Source organism: Ursus americanus, chromosome 1, assembly GCF_024610735.1.
Source record: "Ursus americanus isolate L20-20 chromosome 1, mUrsAme1.1.p, whole genome shotgun sequence".
Lineage (NCBI taxonomy): Eukaryota > Metazoa > Chordata > Mammalia > Carnivora > Ursidae > Ursus > Ursus americanus.
In genome coordinates this window covers 8,648,340-8,662,256 of record NC_142127.1, presented here as the reverse complement: position 1 = coordinate 8,662,256, position 13,917 = coordinate 8,648,340, and the positions used below count along the sequence as shown (strand labels likewise).

The 13,917-nt window shown below is 46.6% G+C and overlaps 1 protein-coding gene across 24 annotated transcripts in view; it reads right to left on the bottom strand.

The window, feature by feature from the left end:
• Nucleotides 1–1,011: 1,011 nt before the first annotated feature.
• Nucleotides 1,012–13,917, bottom strand: part of CLASP1 (cytoplasmic linker associated protein 1) — a 267,594-nt gene continuing 254,688 nt past the window's right edge. For all 24 annotated transcript variants that reach the window (XM_087854114.1, XM_087854590.1, XM_087854040.1 and 21 more), the window contains one exon: nucleotides 1,012–4,137. In XM_087854114.1, coding sequence (XP_087710240.1) covers nucleotides 4,051–4,137 — 87 coding nt within the window. In that variant the 3' untranslated portion in view covers nucleotides 1,012–4,050. The remainder of the gene's footprint in view (nucleotides 4,138–13,917) is intronic.

Here is a 13,917-nt window from a genome sequence, read left to right as displayed (position 1 = left end):
TTGGGAAACTTGGACAGGTTCAGGGGGTCCTGGAAACTTCTATGAGTGCAAAACTGAGTGAGTGGAAAGGTGCACTTTCTGGAAAGAAGACCAATCAGATAGATTCTCTGAAGCCAAGAGCTGTGGACCACAGTGGGCCTCAGAATCCCCCACCCTGCAACCGTGGCCGTGACCCTCTTCAAGACGGCAGTGCTGGTAAGGGCAGGGCAATGGCACCAGGGGTTAGAGACCCAAAGGACTGTGGTCTGTGCCCCCCGGTGGTTTTCCACATTCGCTAATGAGTAATGGAGTGTGCCTGCAGGCTTGCGGGGGTGGCTGCACCAGGCGACTTCCCTCTCCACTGCGGGAGGGAGGGCAGGGGCGTCGGCGGCCTTCACTCAGGCCGGCAGCCTCACTGACATCATCTCCACCAACCCTCACAGCCCTGCCAGGAGGTAGTTCTTGTCCCACATTAAAAATGGAACCACCGGGCCGGGAAGAGGGGCGACTTGCCTGAGGAGGGTGGGAGCTGGGATGTGAGCCCGGGCATTTGTAATCCTATCACGCTGCTGTCTCCGGTCAAACAGGGGAAGGAGGTGCTGGGCCACTGGGAAAGGGGGCTCAGAGTCGTGGGGTGGTGGTACTTGAGGTGCCTCACGGTAAACAATGGAAAGCTCCCAATCTTTTTTTAGTAAAAGCTTTTAAAAAAGTGGATTGGTGCCCTTGGTCAGTCCTGCATGTATTCCTCCTAAGTCCATGCTCGGTTGGGCTGCCAGGTGCCCCCCCCCAAGCCCTCCCCGAACTCCAGCCTGCTCCCAGCAGCAGCCCAAGCTGAATTCCTGGAAGCTAACCTCTCTTGGCTCAGACAGCCCACCTGGGTCTTGATGCCCAACTCTCCCACTGCACGCTGCAAGGGGGCAGCTCCGGAGAGCACCCAGGGCAGTGCGACACTCCCCCTAGAGTGACTTGCTGACATCGAGGAGAAAGCTATCTACAGGGTCCCCGGAGGAAAGACTGCTCTAATGCAGGAAACTGAATTAAGTCTCATTTATTCTAGGGCAAACTCAAAAGGGTTTTTTTTTTTTCGTTTTCTTTTTTAGCAAATCCTAGCACATTATTAACAAAAAAAATCTGTACATTTGCCATGATACACTTGAAAGTGAAACAAATAAGATATAAATACAGATATGGATGTAACATGAAAAGCCCCCAAAAAACAAAAACAAAACCCAAAAAACCCAACCTGGGGGTGTGGGGACCATGCGTGTGAACACAGTGCCGACAAAACTATTTTGGTGGCTGATAGTTTTCAGAGCGTTTCTTTTTTTCATTTCCAAACATCATTGTTAGCAAAGTCCCGGTGGATTCTACAAAGTTCTTATTTGCTGTTAACGTGTAGTATTAGGCTTGATAAATAAAGGGCGGCAGGGAGAGAAAAAGACTCATGAGACCGGAATGGGCTGCAGCGCCTGCACAGGGGGAAGCCGGCGGGGAGCCAGAGAGGCAGTCCCGGGCTGTCCGTGGTCCGGCCAAGCGCACACGGCGGCCAAGCGCACACAGCGCACCTGAAGGAAGCTGCGAGCCGCCCTCCGCCTCAGCCCGCGGCCGCGCCCTCGGAAACAGGAGCCGGGAGGCAAGCCGCCCCAGCCGGAGGGAGGCTCGGGAGGGTTCCTCGGGGTCCTGGACGGTCGGGTGAACAGGGGAGGCAAACACAGTTTTGCAGTTTTGGGTGCTCTGCTCTTTGTGGTGTCTGGCCGAACAGGAGGCCTGCAGGGAGGAGGCGGAGGCGGCGAGGCAGCGGCTGCTGGCCGGGATTCGGGAGGGCGGTGGCAGGCGCGGCTCCCTCCCCGTGAGGTGGTGGCGGCATGCGAGTCTCCCCGACGACTAGGGCAGCAGTTCTGATTGAGGCCAAGAGACCTGTAAGTGATTGTATCTCTCTCTAGGTCGGGAGATTGAAGGTTGGGGAAGTGACATTCAAGGCTAGCCCTTTGTGAGTACTGAGGACGTTCGGCAATGTTCGAGATTCTTCCCAACTGCAGGTGGCGGGACCAGGAGACCAGGGAGTCAGTTCAAGGAGGAAGGTCCTTCCAAACACATCAGGTGTAAAAGAACTCATAAATAACCTAGCCAGAGCGCACGTGTCTACAACAGGGGAGTAATCAAAAGGTGCCCTGACTCACTTGTCGAGTGTAAAAAGGAAATCCCATTAGTGAAATATTAACAAACGGTATTTATCAATGAAAGTAAGGCCTGGTCCTGCTATGCTCTGAGCCAAAAATAAGTCAATAATATTCAACCACTTAAAATGCACTCCTGAAGTTCCTTCAACAGCAGCGGTGGGGTACTTCCCCCCCATGTGTGAGATACCCCTACACACACACACACAAACACACTCTCTCACTCACTCTCTCTCTCTCTCCTTCTCTCTCAGTGAAGGCACACTGGCTTCACTGTTCCTGGACCATCATTCTCAGTGCCTAGCTCCAGATGGAGTATGGAGAGTAAACTCTGAATGAAACGGAGCTTGTGTGCCACAGTGTCGCAGCTCCCCCACGAGGCTGGACGGCCAGAGCAGAGGGGGGCATGGATGTCCGCGCTGACCCCTCAGTCTCTGCTCTGAGTGCTGCCGCTGTAGGGGACTCTGCATCGGAACAGCGGACACCTCATTAAAAAATACCACCAGAGCAGGCATTTTTCAGAGGGAACAAGCAGTCCCATTTGGACAGGGGACAGAAGTCTTCATGATGGCATCAAGGATTTCCATTTGGCTTTAAGAATTTTACTCAAAATGTATTTAACCAGATTCCAAATCTATAGTTCTTTTTTACTGGAGCAATCAAACCCTTAAGAAAAATTTTTAAGAAGCGTAGTTTCTCTGATAATTTCTCACTGAAGGAAACAGACTTTAAAACCGGGTTTCAAATCCTGTTTTTCTGCAATTTGCCAGCCGCTAAATTACTGCTTTCTTAAACAAGGACTATTTCAATAGATGAGCAAGGAAATACTTTTGTCCATAAAATTAAAAAAAAAAAGAGAAGATTCTGATACTTGGCCTCTCTGTACTCTTCTTTGATCTTACACCCAAATTAAACTGAGAAGTCAAAACTGGGATGGCAGAGTTGCCGTTGGCCAGACTGACCGAGAACACTCCAAAACTGAACAGTGTAGGCACAGGCTGCGGGGGAGGAAACGAGATGGCGCTAAACCCGAAAATCCCAACTACCGAGCACCAGGGTCACTGCAGAGCCCCGTTAACACAGTGTTTCCCCAAGAGCTGAGTAGTGGAACACACACACATACACGCACCTTCTCCTATCTTCCATGCTGCATGAAATGCCACGTTAGGCACCCACGAACGGCTGCTACAGATTTACCTTGACTTTTGTGTTTGGATTTAAATGGAAGAAAGAATTCTTTCAACTGGAAGCTCCGGACGGGGAGAGCGCGAGTGGAGTGTTCAGAGGGGACGGGGAGCCAGTCCTCGAAGGGGCTCCCAGTCCAGATCGTGTACAAGCAAAATCCCACGTGGTTGTTACAAGACCATCTTCAGGCTTCTGTTTCTTGCCAAGACTTGACTCACATTCTTAGTGGGTCTCACAATACAACTGAAAGACATACCGCCCTTTCCTGGCATCACAGGCCATATCCAGAAGGAAGCCAGCAAAGATGAGAGAGCAGCACAAATTAACACACCCTCCTCAAATGTTATTAACTACGAGAAAATGCTCCTTTCTACCAAGCGCTGGCTAGAGAGCTCTGATGTTCTGAAACTGCACCCCACACACATGGTTTTATGATCTCAGCAGGCTGTACAAGACGTGTTTAAGTATGGCTCTTTTCTTATTCCATTTGTTTCGTACGAAGACTGCAATACAGGCCTTGCTTCCTTTACATTCAATACCAGTAAGATTCTACACAAAAGCTGGAAGGGACCAAAATACTGATTGTAATAAATATTTGCGGGCCTCCTGGTACTGACTGGGCAGCCGATGAGGGGGAGGATGGGGGAAGGTCTCTGAGAGGCACCACCGATTGCTTCTAGGGCTACACAAAGAGACTCTGGCGCTGCCATTAGCTGTGTGTGGACACGTCGGAGGAGCTGCTGCTGTTGCTGTTCGTGGTCTGGGCCCTCTTTATATATAAGTTTAGTAGCTTCATCTGCAAAGAGAAGACACAAACGCATTAGCGGGAGAAAAGCAATCAGACAGACAAGGAAAAAAAACCAGGTGACAATAACAAAACAACATGTTCTGGGTGCCTGGACGGCTCAGTCGGTTAACTGCCTTCAGCTCGGGTCATGATCCCAGGGTCCTGAGATCGAGTCCTGCATTGGGCTCCCTGTTCAGTGGGGAGTCTGCTTCTCTCTCTACCCCTCCCCCCATGCATGCTCGTGCTCTCTCTCTCAAAAATAAATAAATAAAATCTTTAAAAAAAAAAAAAAAAGGAAAAGAAAACAGCATGTTCCTTAGCTGAGAAAGTCATCATCCAAGCATTTACTGAGGGCAGCACACATCTGGCAGGGGTGAGGGCCACAGCAAGGGGAGGAGGTCGGGGTCTAGGGGAGAGAGAGTGCAGGGGGGTCTCAGGAACAGAATGAAAAGTGTTACTCTAACCAGGTGGGCCACAAGGGCTCCGGGGAAGCAGGTTCGTGAAGGGCAGAGGCACACGTGCCGGGGTGACTGTCGCCAACGGCTCCACGCAGCTGGCGCGGAAAGCAGGGTGTGGGCTCATGCTCCACAGGGACGGGGTAGGCTCAGCAAGGCTACGCGTTAAGTCTTCTGACCTTCACTCCTTTGTCGAAGCTGCTCCTTCCACACAGCACACCTCCTCTCTCCACCCCTACTTTGGCCCCCTCAAGACTACTGCAGTGCTGTGACATCAGAGACCGATCGGAAAGGCCGCGTGCACAAAGGCGACCCTCATCTGCTCATCGGGATGCAGCCATTCCTTTCTTTCAGTCCCGGGGCATGGGTGCTTCACTGCGCCTCTGCGCGTGCCGCCCCGTGCTGCAGTTCACGGGGCTTCCCCATGCAAGGGGCTTTCATAACCGAGATCTTATCTGCTTTTAACGTAAGCCCCCTAAGACCCTCCGAATATGTAAAACAGCGCGTAACATGGTAGGTTCTTAAATGCTTCTTGAATGCTACTAAGTTAGTATGTTATGTTGACACCTGGCTTGGTCATATTAAGAACAAAAAGAACAAGTATTTGTGGAAACGGAATGCCCATAAATATGCACGTAACACACACCTTATAAGACTGAGGGAATTATGAAATATTTCCTACCCACAGCTCTTTACCGGCCTTGCTCTAAGCAGGTCACGAGGCTGGTCTCCAGGGGGACCCAAGAAGAGAGGCTCAGCGTGTGGTGCATGAGAAAGCAGACCCCCCAGTGACAAGCGGGAACCAGAACAGCAAGTGTACGGAGCTCCCAGGAGAGGCGAAGTCCCTGACCTATCACTCAAAGGTACGTGCAGAGAAGGAATGGACGGCTGTGCTGCGTGCTTCTGCACAAAGGGAGTAAGCAGTCTGAGGCCTGCTGCTTATTCCACAGTCCAGCGCTGGGGTCTCCCCACGCCAGCACCTGTAGTGCGGCCTTAGCCTTTTTAACTGAGTGAGTACAGCGCAGGTGCTTTTCCTTCCCCTTTAAAATCTTAAGCCTTTTATTTTATTTAAAGATTTTATTTATTTATTTGGAGAGAGAGAGAATGTGCGCAAGTGGAGCAGAGGGGGAGAGAGAATCTCAAGCAGACTCCCTGCTGGGTGCAGAGCCCAATGTGGGGCTCAATCCTGCAACCCTGAGATCATGACCTGAGCTGAAACCAAACGTCAGACACTCAATGGACTGAGCCATCCAGGCGCCCCATGAGGGCAGTACCGTCATTTTACATGGGGGGTCTGATGTTCTGAGGTTCAGAGTGCTATATCCAGGGCTGACCAGGTTCGAGGGAAACCCTATCCATCAAAGTGCCAGCCTGAGGTTCAAGAGATCTAACACAGTTCTACTGGAACAAATAGTCCTTAAATTTGTATGGAACCAGAAAAGACCCCGAATCTCCAAGGAACTGTTGAAAAGGAAAAACAAAGCTGGGGGCATCACAATGCCGGATTTCGAGCTGTACTACAAAGCTGTGATCACAAAGACAGCATGGTACTGGCACAAAAACAGACACATAGACCAATGGAACAGAATAGAGAGCCCAAAAATGGACCCTCAGCTCTTTGGGCAACTAATATTTGATAAAGCAGGAAAAAACATCCGGTGGGAAAAAGACAGTCTCTTCAATAAATGGTGCTGGGAAAATTGGACAGCTACATGCAAAAGAATGAAACTTGACCACTATCTCACACCATACACAAAAATAAACTCCAAATGGATGAAAGACCTCGATGTGAGACAGGAATCCCATCAAAATTCTAGAGGAGAACATAGGCAGTAACCTCTACGACATCGGCCAAAGCAACCTTTTTCATGATACATCCCCAAAGGCAAGAGAAACAAAAGACAAAATGAATTTATGGGACTTCATCAAGATTAAAAGTTTCTGCACAGCCAAGGGAAACAGTCAGAAAAACTAAGAGGCAGCCCACGGAATGGGAGAAGATATTTGCAAATGACACTACAGATAAAGGACTGGTATCCAAGATCGACAAAGAACTTCTCAAACTCAATACACAAGAAACAAATAAACAAATCAAAAAATGGGCAGAAGATATGAACAGACACTTTTCCAATGAAGACATACAAATGGCTAACAGACACATGAAAAAATGTTCAAAATCATTAGCCATCAAGGAAATTCAAATCAAAACCACACTGAGATACCACCTTACGCCAGTTAGAATGGCAAAAATAGACAAGGCAAGAAACAACAATTGTTGGAGAGGATGTGGAGAAAGGGGATCCCTCCTACATTGTTGGTGGGAATGCAAGTTGGTACAGCCACTCTGGAAAACCGTGTGGAGGTCCCTTAAAAAGTTAAAAATTGAGCTACCCTATGATCCAGCCATTGCACTACTGGGTGTTTACCCCAAAGATACAGACGTAGTGAAGAGAAGGGCCATATGCACCCCAATGTTCATAGCAGCAATGTCCACAATAGCTAAATTGTGGAAGGAGCCGAGATGCCCTGCAACAGATGACTGGATTAAGAAGTTGTGGTCCATATATACAATGGAATATTACTCAGCAATCAGAAAGAATGAGTTCTCAACATTTGCTACAACATGGACGGCACTGGAGGAGATAATGCTTAGTGAAATAAGTCAAGCAGAGAAAGACAACTATCATATGATTTCTCTCATCTATGGAACATAAGAGCTAGGATGATCGGTAGGGGAAGAAAGGGATAAAGAAAGGGGGGTAATCAGAAGGGGGAATGAAACATGAGAGACTATGGACTATGAGAAACAAACTGAGGGCTACAGAGGGGAGGAGGGTGGGGGAATGGGATAGACCGGTGATGGGTAGTAAGGAAGGCACATATTGCATGGTGCACTGGGTGTTATACACAACTAATGAATCATCGAGCCTTACATCGAAAACCGGGGATGTACTGTATGGTGACTAACATAATATAATAAAAAATCATTATTTAAAAAAAAAAAAAAAGAGATCTAACACAGTTCTAGAACCAACTTCACCATTAACTAGTTGTGTGACTTCGGACAAAACATTTTCTGAACCTCAACTTCCCCTCCTGCAAAATGAAGAACAATGAGAACACTTCCACGTGCCTCCAGTAGCTCCTTATTCAGAAAACATGTCCTCCGGACACCCCTCTCCTGTTCCTACCCGAGCTGTTCTTGCTGTCCCCTCCGGCAGTTTGCTCCTGCTTCCCTCCCTCTGCAGCTCAGCCCTGTGCTGCCAAGCCCCCCAGTTCAGTCCCGCCTCCTCCAGGAGGCCTCCGCCTTTCCTCCTGCTCCAGCGGGCCTGCAACCCAGTCACTGGGTCAGCCACATGCTGGTCACTCCTGAAGGCCTCTTTGTGTCAGTCCTGTCCCCAGGTACATTTTATGCTACCCCAGGGCAGGATGAGGTTTTGCTTTTCCCACATACGTTAGTGGTATAGTAAAGAGAGCAGCTTCCTAACCCATACTTGTTGAATCAAAGACTTTTTAAAGAAGAATAAAATGTTCTAGGAGACAGGACAGTTCTATTTCTGTGAAAGGCTGGGTAAAAAGGAGTTGCTAAACACTGTTGTACCCATTTGCAGTCAAAACCATTGACTAGATGAATGGATAAAGAAGATGCGGTAGTTATATATACAATGGAATACAATACAGCCATCAAAAAAAATGAAATCTTGCCATTTGCAACGATGTGGATGGAACTAGAAGTTATTATGCTAAGCGAAATAAGTCAATCAGAGAAAGACAATTGTCACATGATCTCACTCATATGTAGAATTTAAGAAACAAAACAGAGGATCATAGGGAAAGGGAGGGAAAAATAAAACAAGACGAAATGAGAGAGGGAGACAAACCATAAGAGACTCTTAATCATAGGAAACAAACAGGGTTGCTGGAGGGGAGAGGGTGGGGGGACGGGTAATTGGGTGATGGGCATTAAGAAGGGCACGTGATGTAATGAGCACTGAATGTTATATAAGACTGATGGAATCGCTGACCTCTACCTCTGAAACTAATAACATACTATATGTTAATTGAAAAGAAAACCAATGAAGTACCCGCTAGCGAAGTCCAGAACATAAGTGCAAGTAATGAAAAAGATGGTTAGAGAGTTAATGACGTGTATGTGTTTAACAGTTCACGAGGAGCTGAGCCTCACAAAGACCCTTTGAGGGAGGTAGCACAGGTTCTCCCGTCTTACAGATGAAAAGGCTGGGGTCCATGTGCTCCATAAGCTGGGACAAATTCAAATTATAGACTATTATAACCTTAAGACATGAGATGTAATCCCCACAGCAACTGAGAAAATAGCTACAGAATACACACAGAAAGAAATGAGAACAGAAACGTTTCAGTACACAAATCAAATACAAAAGAAAACAGTAATGCAGAAAAATGAGGGACAGAGACAGCTCTACAGCATATAGAAAACATATACCCAAACAACCGAAGTCTCTCCTCCCCAGTAGTTACTTCCAATGGCTATGGTGAGGCTCTCCAGTCAAAAGATACATGGGCAGGATGGGTGAGGAAAACACGGTCCCGCTCTATGCCGTCTACAAGAGACTCGCTTTAGGGAAGACACAATGAGGCTGAAGGTGAAAGGCTGGAAGAGACACCCCATCCGAACTGTACTCGAGAGTGCAGGGGTGGCTGTGCTCATGACATTGGGCAAAATAGACTTTAAACCAAAAAAGTTTATAAGGAACCAAGAAAGTCCTTATATGTTCATAAGAGTTCAATATACCAAGAAGATACACCAAGTACAGACATTTCAGTATCTAGTACCAGGCCAGCAGAATATAAGGAGAATTGAAGGGAGAAACCGTTTTACAGTAACAGTTGGAAACTTCAAGACTCCCCTTAAGAATGGAGAGAGCAACCAGAAAGAAGGCAGGGAAAGCAAAGACTTGCACACCACAATGGACACGTGCAGAATACTCTACCCAGCAACAGAACACACATTCTTCTCAAGCGCACAGTTCAAGTTCCAGCACAGCCGTCTGTGAGGCCACAAATGAAGTCTCAATAGATTTACAAAGACAGATCCCACACAAAGCGTCTTCTCGGACCACAACTGGATGAAGTGGAAAGCCAGTAACGGAAAGAAAACTGAAAAATTCACGAATTTGTGGAAACTGAACAGCATCCTGGTAATGGGTCAAAGAAGAAATCACAAGGAAAATTAGAAGAGATCTTGAGACAAATGAAAACGAAAACAGAACGTACCCAAAATTCCAGGCTGCAGCAGGCACAGCGCAAAGAAGATAACGTGCGGCCGCAATGCTTAGGCTAACACAGGAGCGCCCGCAGCGGTCACCTAACTTACATCTTAAGGAAGTAGACAGAGAAGAATAAATTGAACCCAGAAGGAAGGAAATAATAAAGATTAGGACAGACATAAAAGAAATAGAAAAACAACCAAGAAAACCAATGAAACCAAAAGTTGGTTCTTGGAAAAGATAAACAAAATCAACACATCTTTAGCTGTTAAGAAAAAAGAAGACTCAAATTACTAAAATCAGAAACGAATGTGGGACATTACTACTAATTCTACAGAAATAAAAAAGATTAGGGGCGCCTGGGTGGCTTAGCCAGTTAAGCGTCTGCCTTCGGCTCAGGGTCATGATCCCGGGGTCCTGGGATCCAGCCCCACGTCAGGCTCCCTGCTCCTCGGGGAGTCTGCTTCTCCCTTTGTCCCTCACCCTGCTCATGCTCTCTCTCTCTCAAATAAATGAAAACTTAAAAAAAAAAAGAAAGATTATAAGAGAACACTATGAATAAATGCACACCAACAAATCAGATAACCCAGATGAAACAGACACATTCCTAGAAAGATCAAACCTACCAAAACTGAATCATGAAGAAAGAGAAAATGTGAACAGACCTATAATTAGTAAGGTGATTGAATCAGTAATCAAAAAATCTTCTCACAGGTGGCAGCGGCCCCGTGTGGCAGACACAGAGATGCAGATCTCTGTGAAGACCCTGATGGCAAGACCGTCATTCTCGAGGTTGAGTCCAGTGACGCCACTGACAAAATTAAAGCCAAAATCCACAACAAGGAGGGCATCCCGCCCGACCCGCAGCATCTCATTTTTGCGGGTAAACAGCTGGAGGAGGGCCGCATTCTCTCAGACTACCATATTCAGAAAGAGGCCACCCTGTACTTGGAGCTTCTCCTGCAGGGTGGCACCATCGAGCCTTCCCTCCGCCAGCTGGCCCAGAAATACAGCTGTGACAAGATGATCTGCTGCAAGCGTTCCGCTTGGCTGCACGCCCACAGTCACCTGCCTCGGGAAGTCGCCACACCAACAGCCTGTGCCCCAAGAAGATCAAATAAGACCCCCCCACCCACCGGCTCTTCTTTTGCCCGCAGGGCCACCTCCTGCCAGAGCCCTGAGGCCCTGGGACCTCAATAAAGTTTTCCTTTCATTGACCAGAACAGTAAAACAAAAGCAAAAACACAATAACAAAAAACTTCTTACAAAGAAAAGCCCTGGACCAGATGGCTTCATTAGCAAATTCTATCAAACACTGAGCAAACTAACACCAACCCTCTTCAAACTCTTCCACGAAATCGAAGATTAAGGAGCACTTCCAAACTCATGCTGTAAGGTCAGCACAGTCCCAATACCAGAGCCAGACGAAGACAAGAACAGAAAACTGTGAGTCAATGTCTCTTATGAACACTGATGTAAAAATCCTCAAGAAGAACCTAGCAAACTGAATTCAACAGCATATTAAAAAGAGTATACCCCATGGCCAAGTGGGATTTCTTCCTAAAATTCATTGATAGCTCAACGTATGAAAACTGAATCAATATAATACGCCACATTAAAGAAGGAAGGGAGGAAAAAAACACATGAGCATTTCAACTGATGATAGACAAAATTCAACACCCTTTGATTATAAAATTACTCAACAAACTAGGAATAAAAGGAAACTGCCTCGACATATCAAAATCTATATATGGGAAGCCTATGGTGAACATTATGCTCAATGGTAAAAGACTGAAAGTGTTTCTTCGAAGATCAGGAACAAGGCAAGGATGCTGACATTCCCCACTTCTATTCAATTTGGTACTAGAAGTTCCAGTCAGAGCAATTAGACAAGAAAAAAAGTAAAAGGCCTCCACACTGGAAAGAAGTAAAATAGTCTCTATTCACAGATGATGAAAGATCTTATATGTAGAAAATCCTAATGATTCCCCCCAAAAACCCTGTTAAGACTAATACATTTAGGAAAGTAGCAGGTTATAAAATCGTCAGTTAATGAATGGAGAAAGGGTAGTCTTTTCAACTGGTGCCGTGAAAAACTGGATATCCACATGCAAAGGAATGAGATTGGACCATTACCTAATCCGATACAAAAATTACTTCAAAATGGACCAGAGACCTGAAGGTATGAGTTAAATTATAAAACTCGTAGAAGAAAACATAGGGCAAAAGCTTCTCAACACTGGATTTGGCACTGATTTCTTGCATATGTCACCAAGATCACTGGCAACAAAATAACAGATAAATTGGACTTCAAGAAAATTTAAGAATTTTATGCATCAAAACACAGGGATTAATATCCAAAATATACAGAGAACTTCTAAAACTCAACAATTAAAAAAAAAAAAACCACCCAATTCAAAACAGACAAAGGACTTGAGTAGATATTTCTCCAAAGATACAAGCAGCCAACGAACATACAGCCACCAGCCACTGGGACGGCTACCACCAAGAAGAGAAGAACAAATGCTGGTTGAGTATGTGGAGGAACTGGAGCCCTTGGGTGCTGTTCTTGGGACTGTAAAAGGGCACAGCCACTGTGGAAATGTTATTATTGGATTCAGCAATTCTAGTCCTGCATAGATAACCCAGAAGAACTGAAAGTCAGGTCTCGAAGATGTATTTGTACACACATATTCATAGCAGCACTACTCCCAACAGCCACAGGTGGAAAGAACCAGTGTCCATTACCGAAAAATGGATAAGCAAGCTGATATATGTACATATAATGGATTATTATTCAGCCTCAAAAGGGAAGGGCGTTCTGGCACATGCTACCACAAGAATGAACCTCAAGGACGTTACTCTAAGTGAAATAAGCCAGTCGCAGAAAGACAAATGATTCCACTTTTATGAGGCACCTGAGCAGTCAAATTCAGAGAGACTGAAATAGAATGGTGGTGACCAGGGGCCAGGAAGAGGGAATGATGAATTATTACTTAATGGGTACAGGGTTTTGGTTTTACAAGATGAAAAAGTTCTGGAGGTGATGGTCACAATGTACTTATTAACGGTAAACTGTACACTCAAAAATGGTTAAGATAACAAATTGTATGTTATGTGTATTTTGCCATAATTTAAAAAAAAATCAGAAAAAGAAAGCTTGTTCAAGGTCACACAGCTAGCTAGGAAGTGGGGGACAGAGACCAGAGGGCAGGTTGTCTGACCCCAAAGATGGTGGTGTTGCCACAGCGATGGGACACTCTCAAAATGCCCCACACGCATTCCTTCCGTGTCCTTGCACTGGGCCTTTCTCAACAGAGAAAGAGGAATTCTTTTTATTTCTACTCGAACAGACTTAGCACCCTGTCAGCTACTGACTTTTGGTGGTGGAGATGTATCTATGAGTCTACACAGTTCATATTAACAGACCGGAGTTATCACATCTAACGACTGGGAGAGGTTGAATCGGGCTACTGAAGGAGAACGGTGTGCGGGCCGGCCTCTCTCAGCCTCTCTCAGCCCCAAGCAGACTCAAGCTGTAACTGGACCAAGGCCACCACCGGAAGGAGCAGCAGCAGGTCAGCGGCCAGACAGGGATGAGAAAACACCTTTATCTTCTCAGTCCATTAGTAGAGGGATCACACGAGACGATGGGACAGTTGCCTGACTGAGGAAAATGAAAACTGCCAGACAAAACCAGGGTCTAATACTATTTGGGGATGAATTTTAAAAGTTGAATTCCCTTTGTGAATACTGTCTTCTAGTCCTCACTGCTGGTGACTCTTGGCTCAGTGTTTTTCGGGCCGTGGCGAGGGCAGGGATCAGTGAGGAACCTTTTTGTGGGAGAAAAGGAAAGGAGGAAGTGGAAAATGGAATCAGGCCAAAGAGCCCCCAAGTCATTTATCTACACCCGCCTCACTCACACATTCTGACCTAGCTGCTTATTTCTGTCTGCAAGAGGAGTCAAGTATCTCCTCCTGGATCAGTGCTTCTCAAGCAGGGGGTACCTGCCCCCCAGGGGCAATCTGGCCATCTGGCTTGACGGGGATTACCACACCCGGTGGTGGCAGTGCTACTGGAAGGTA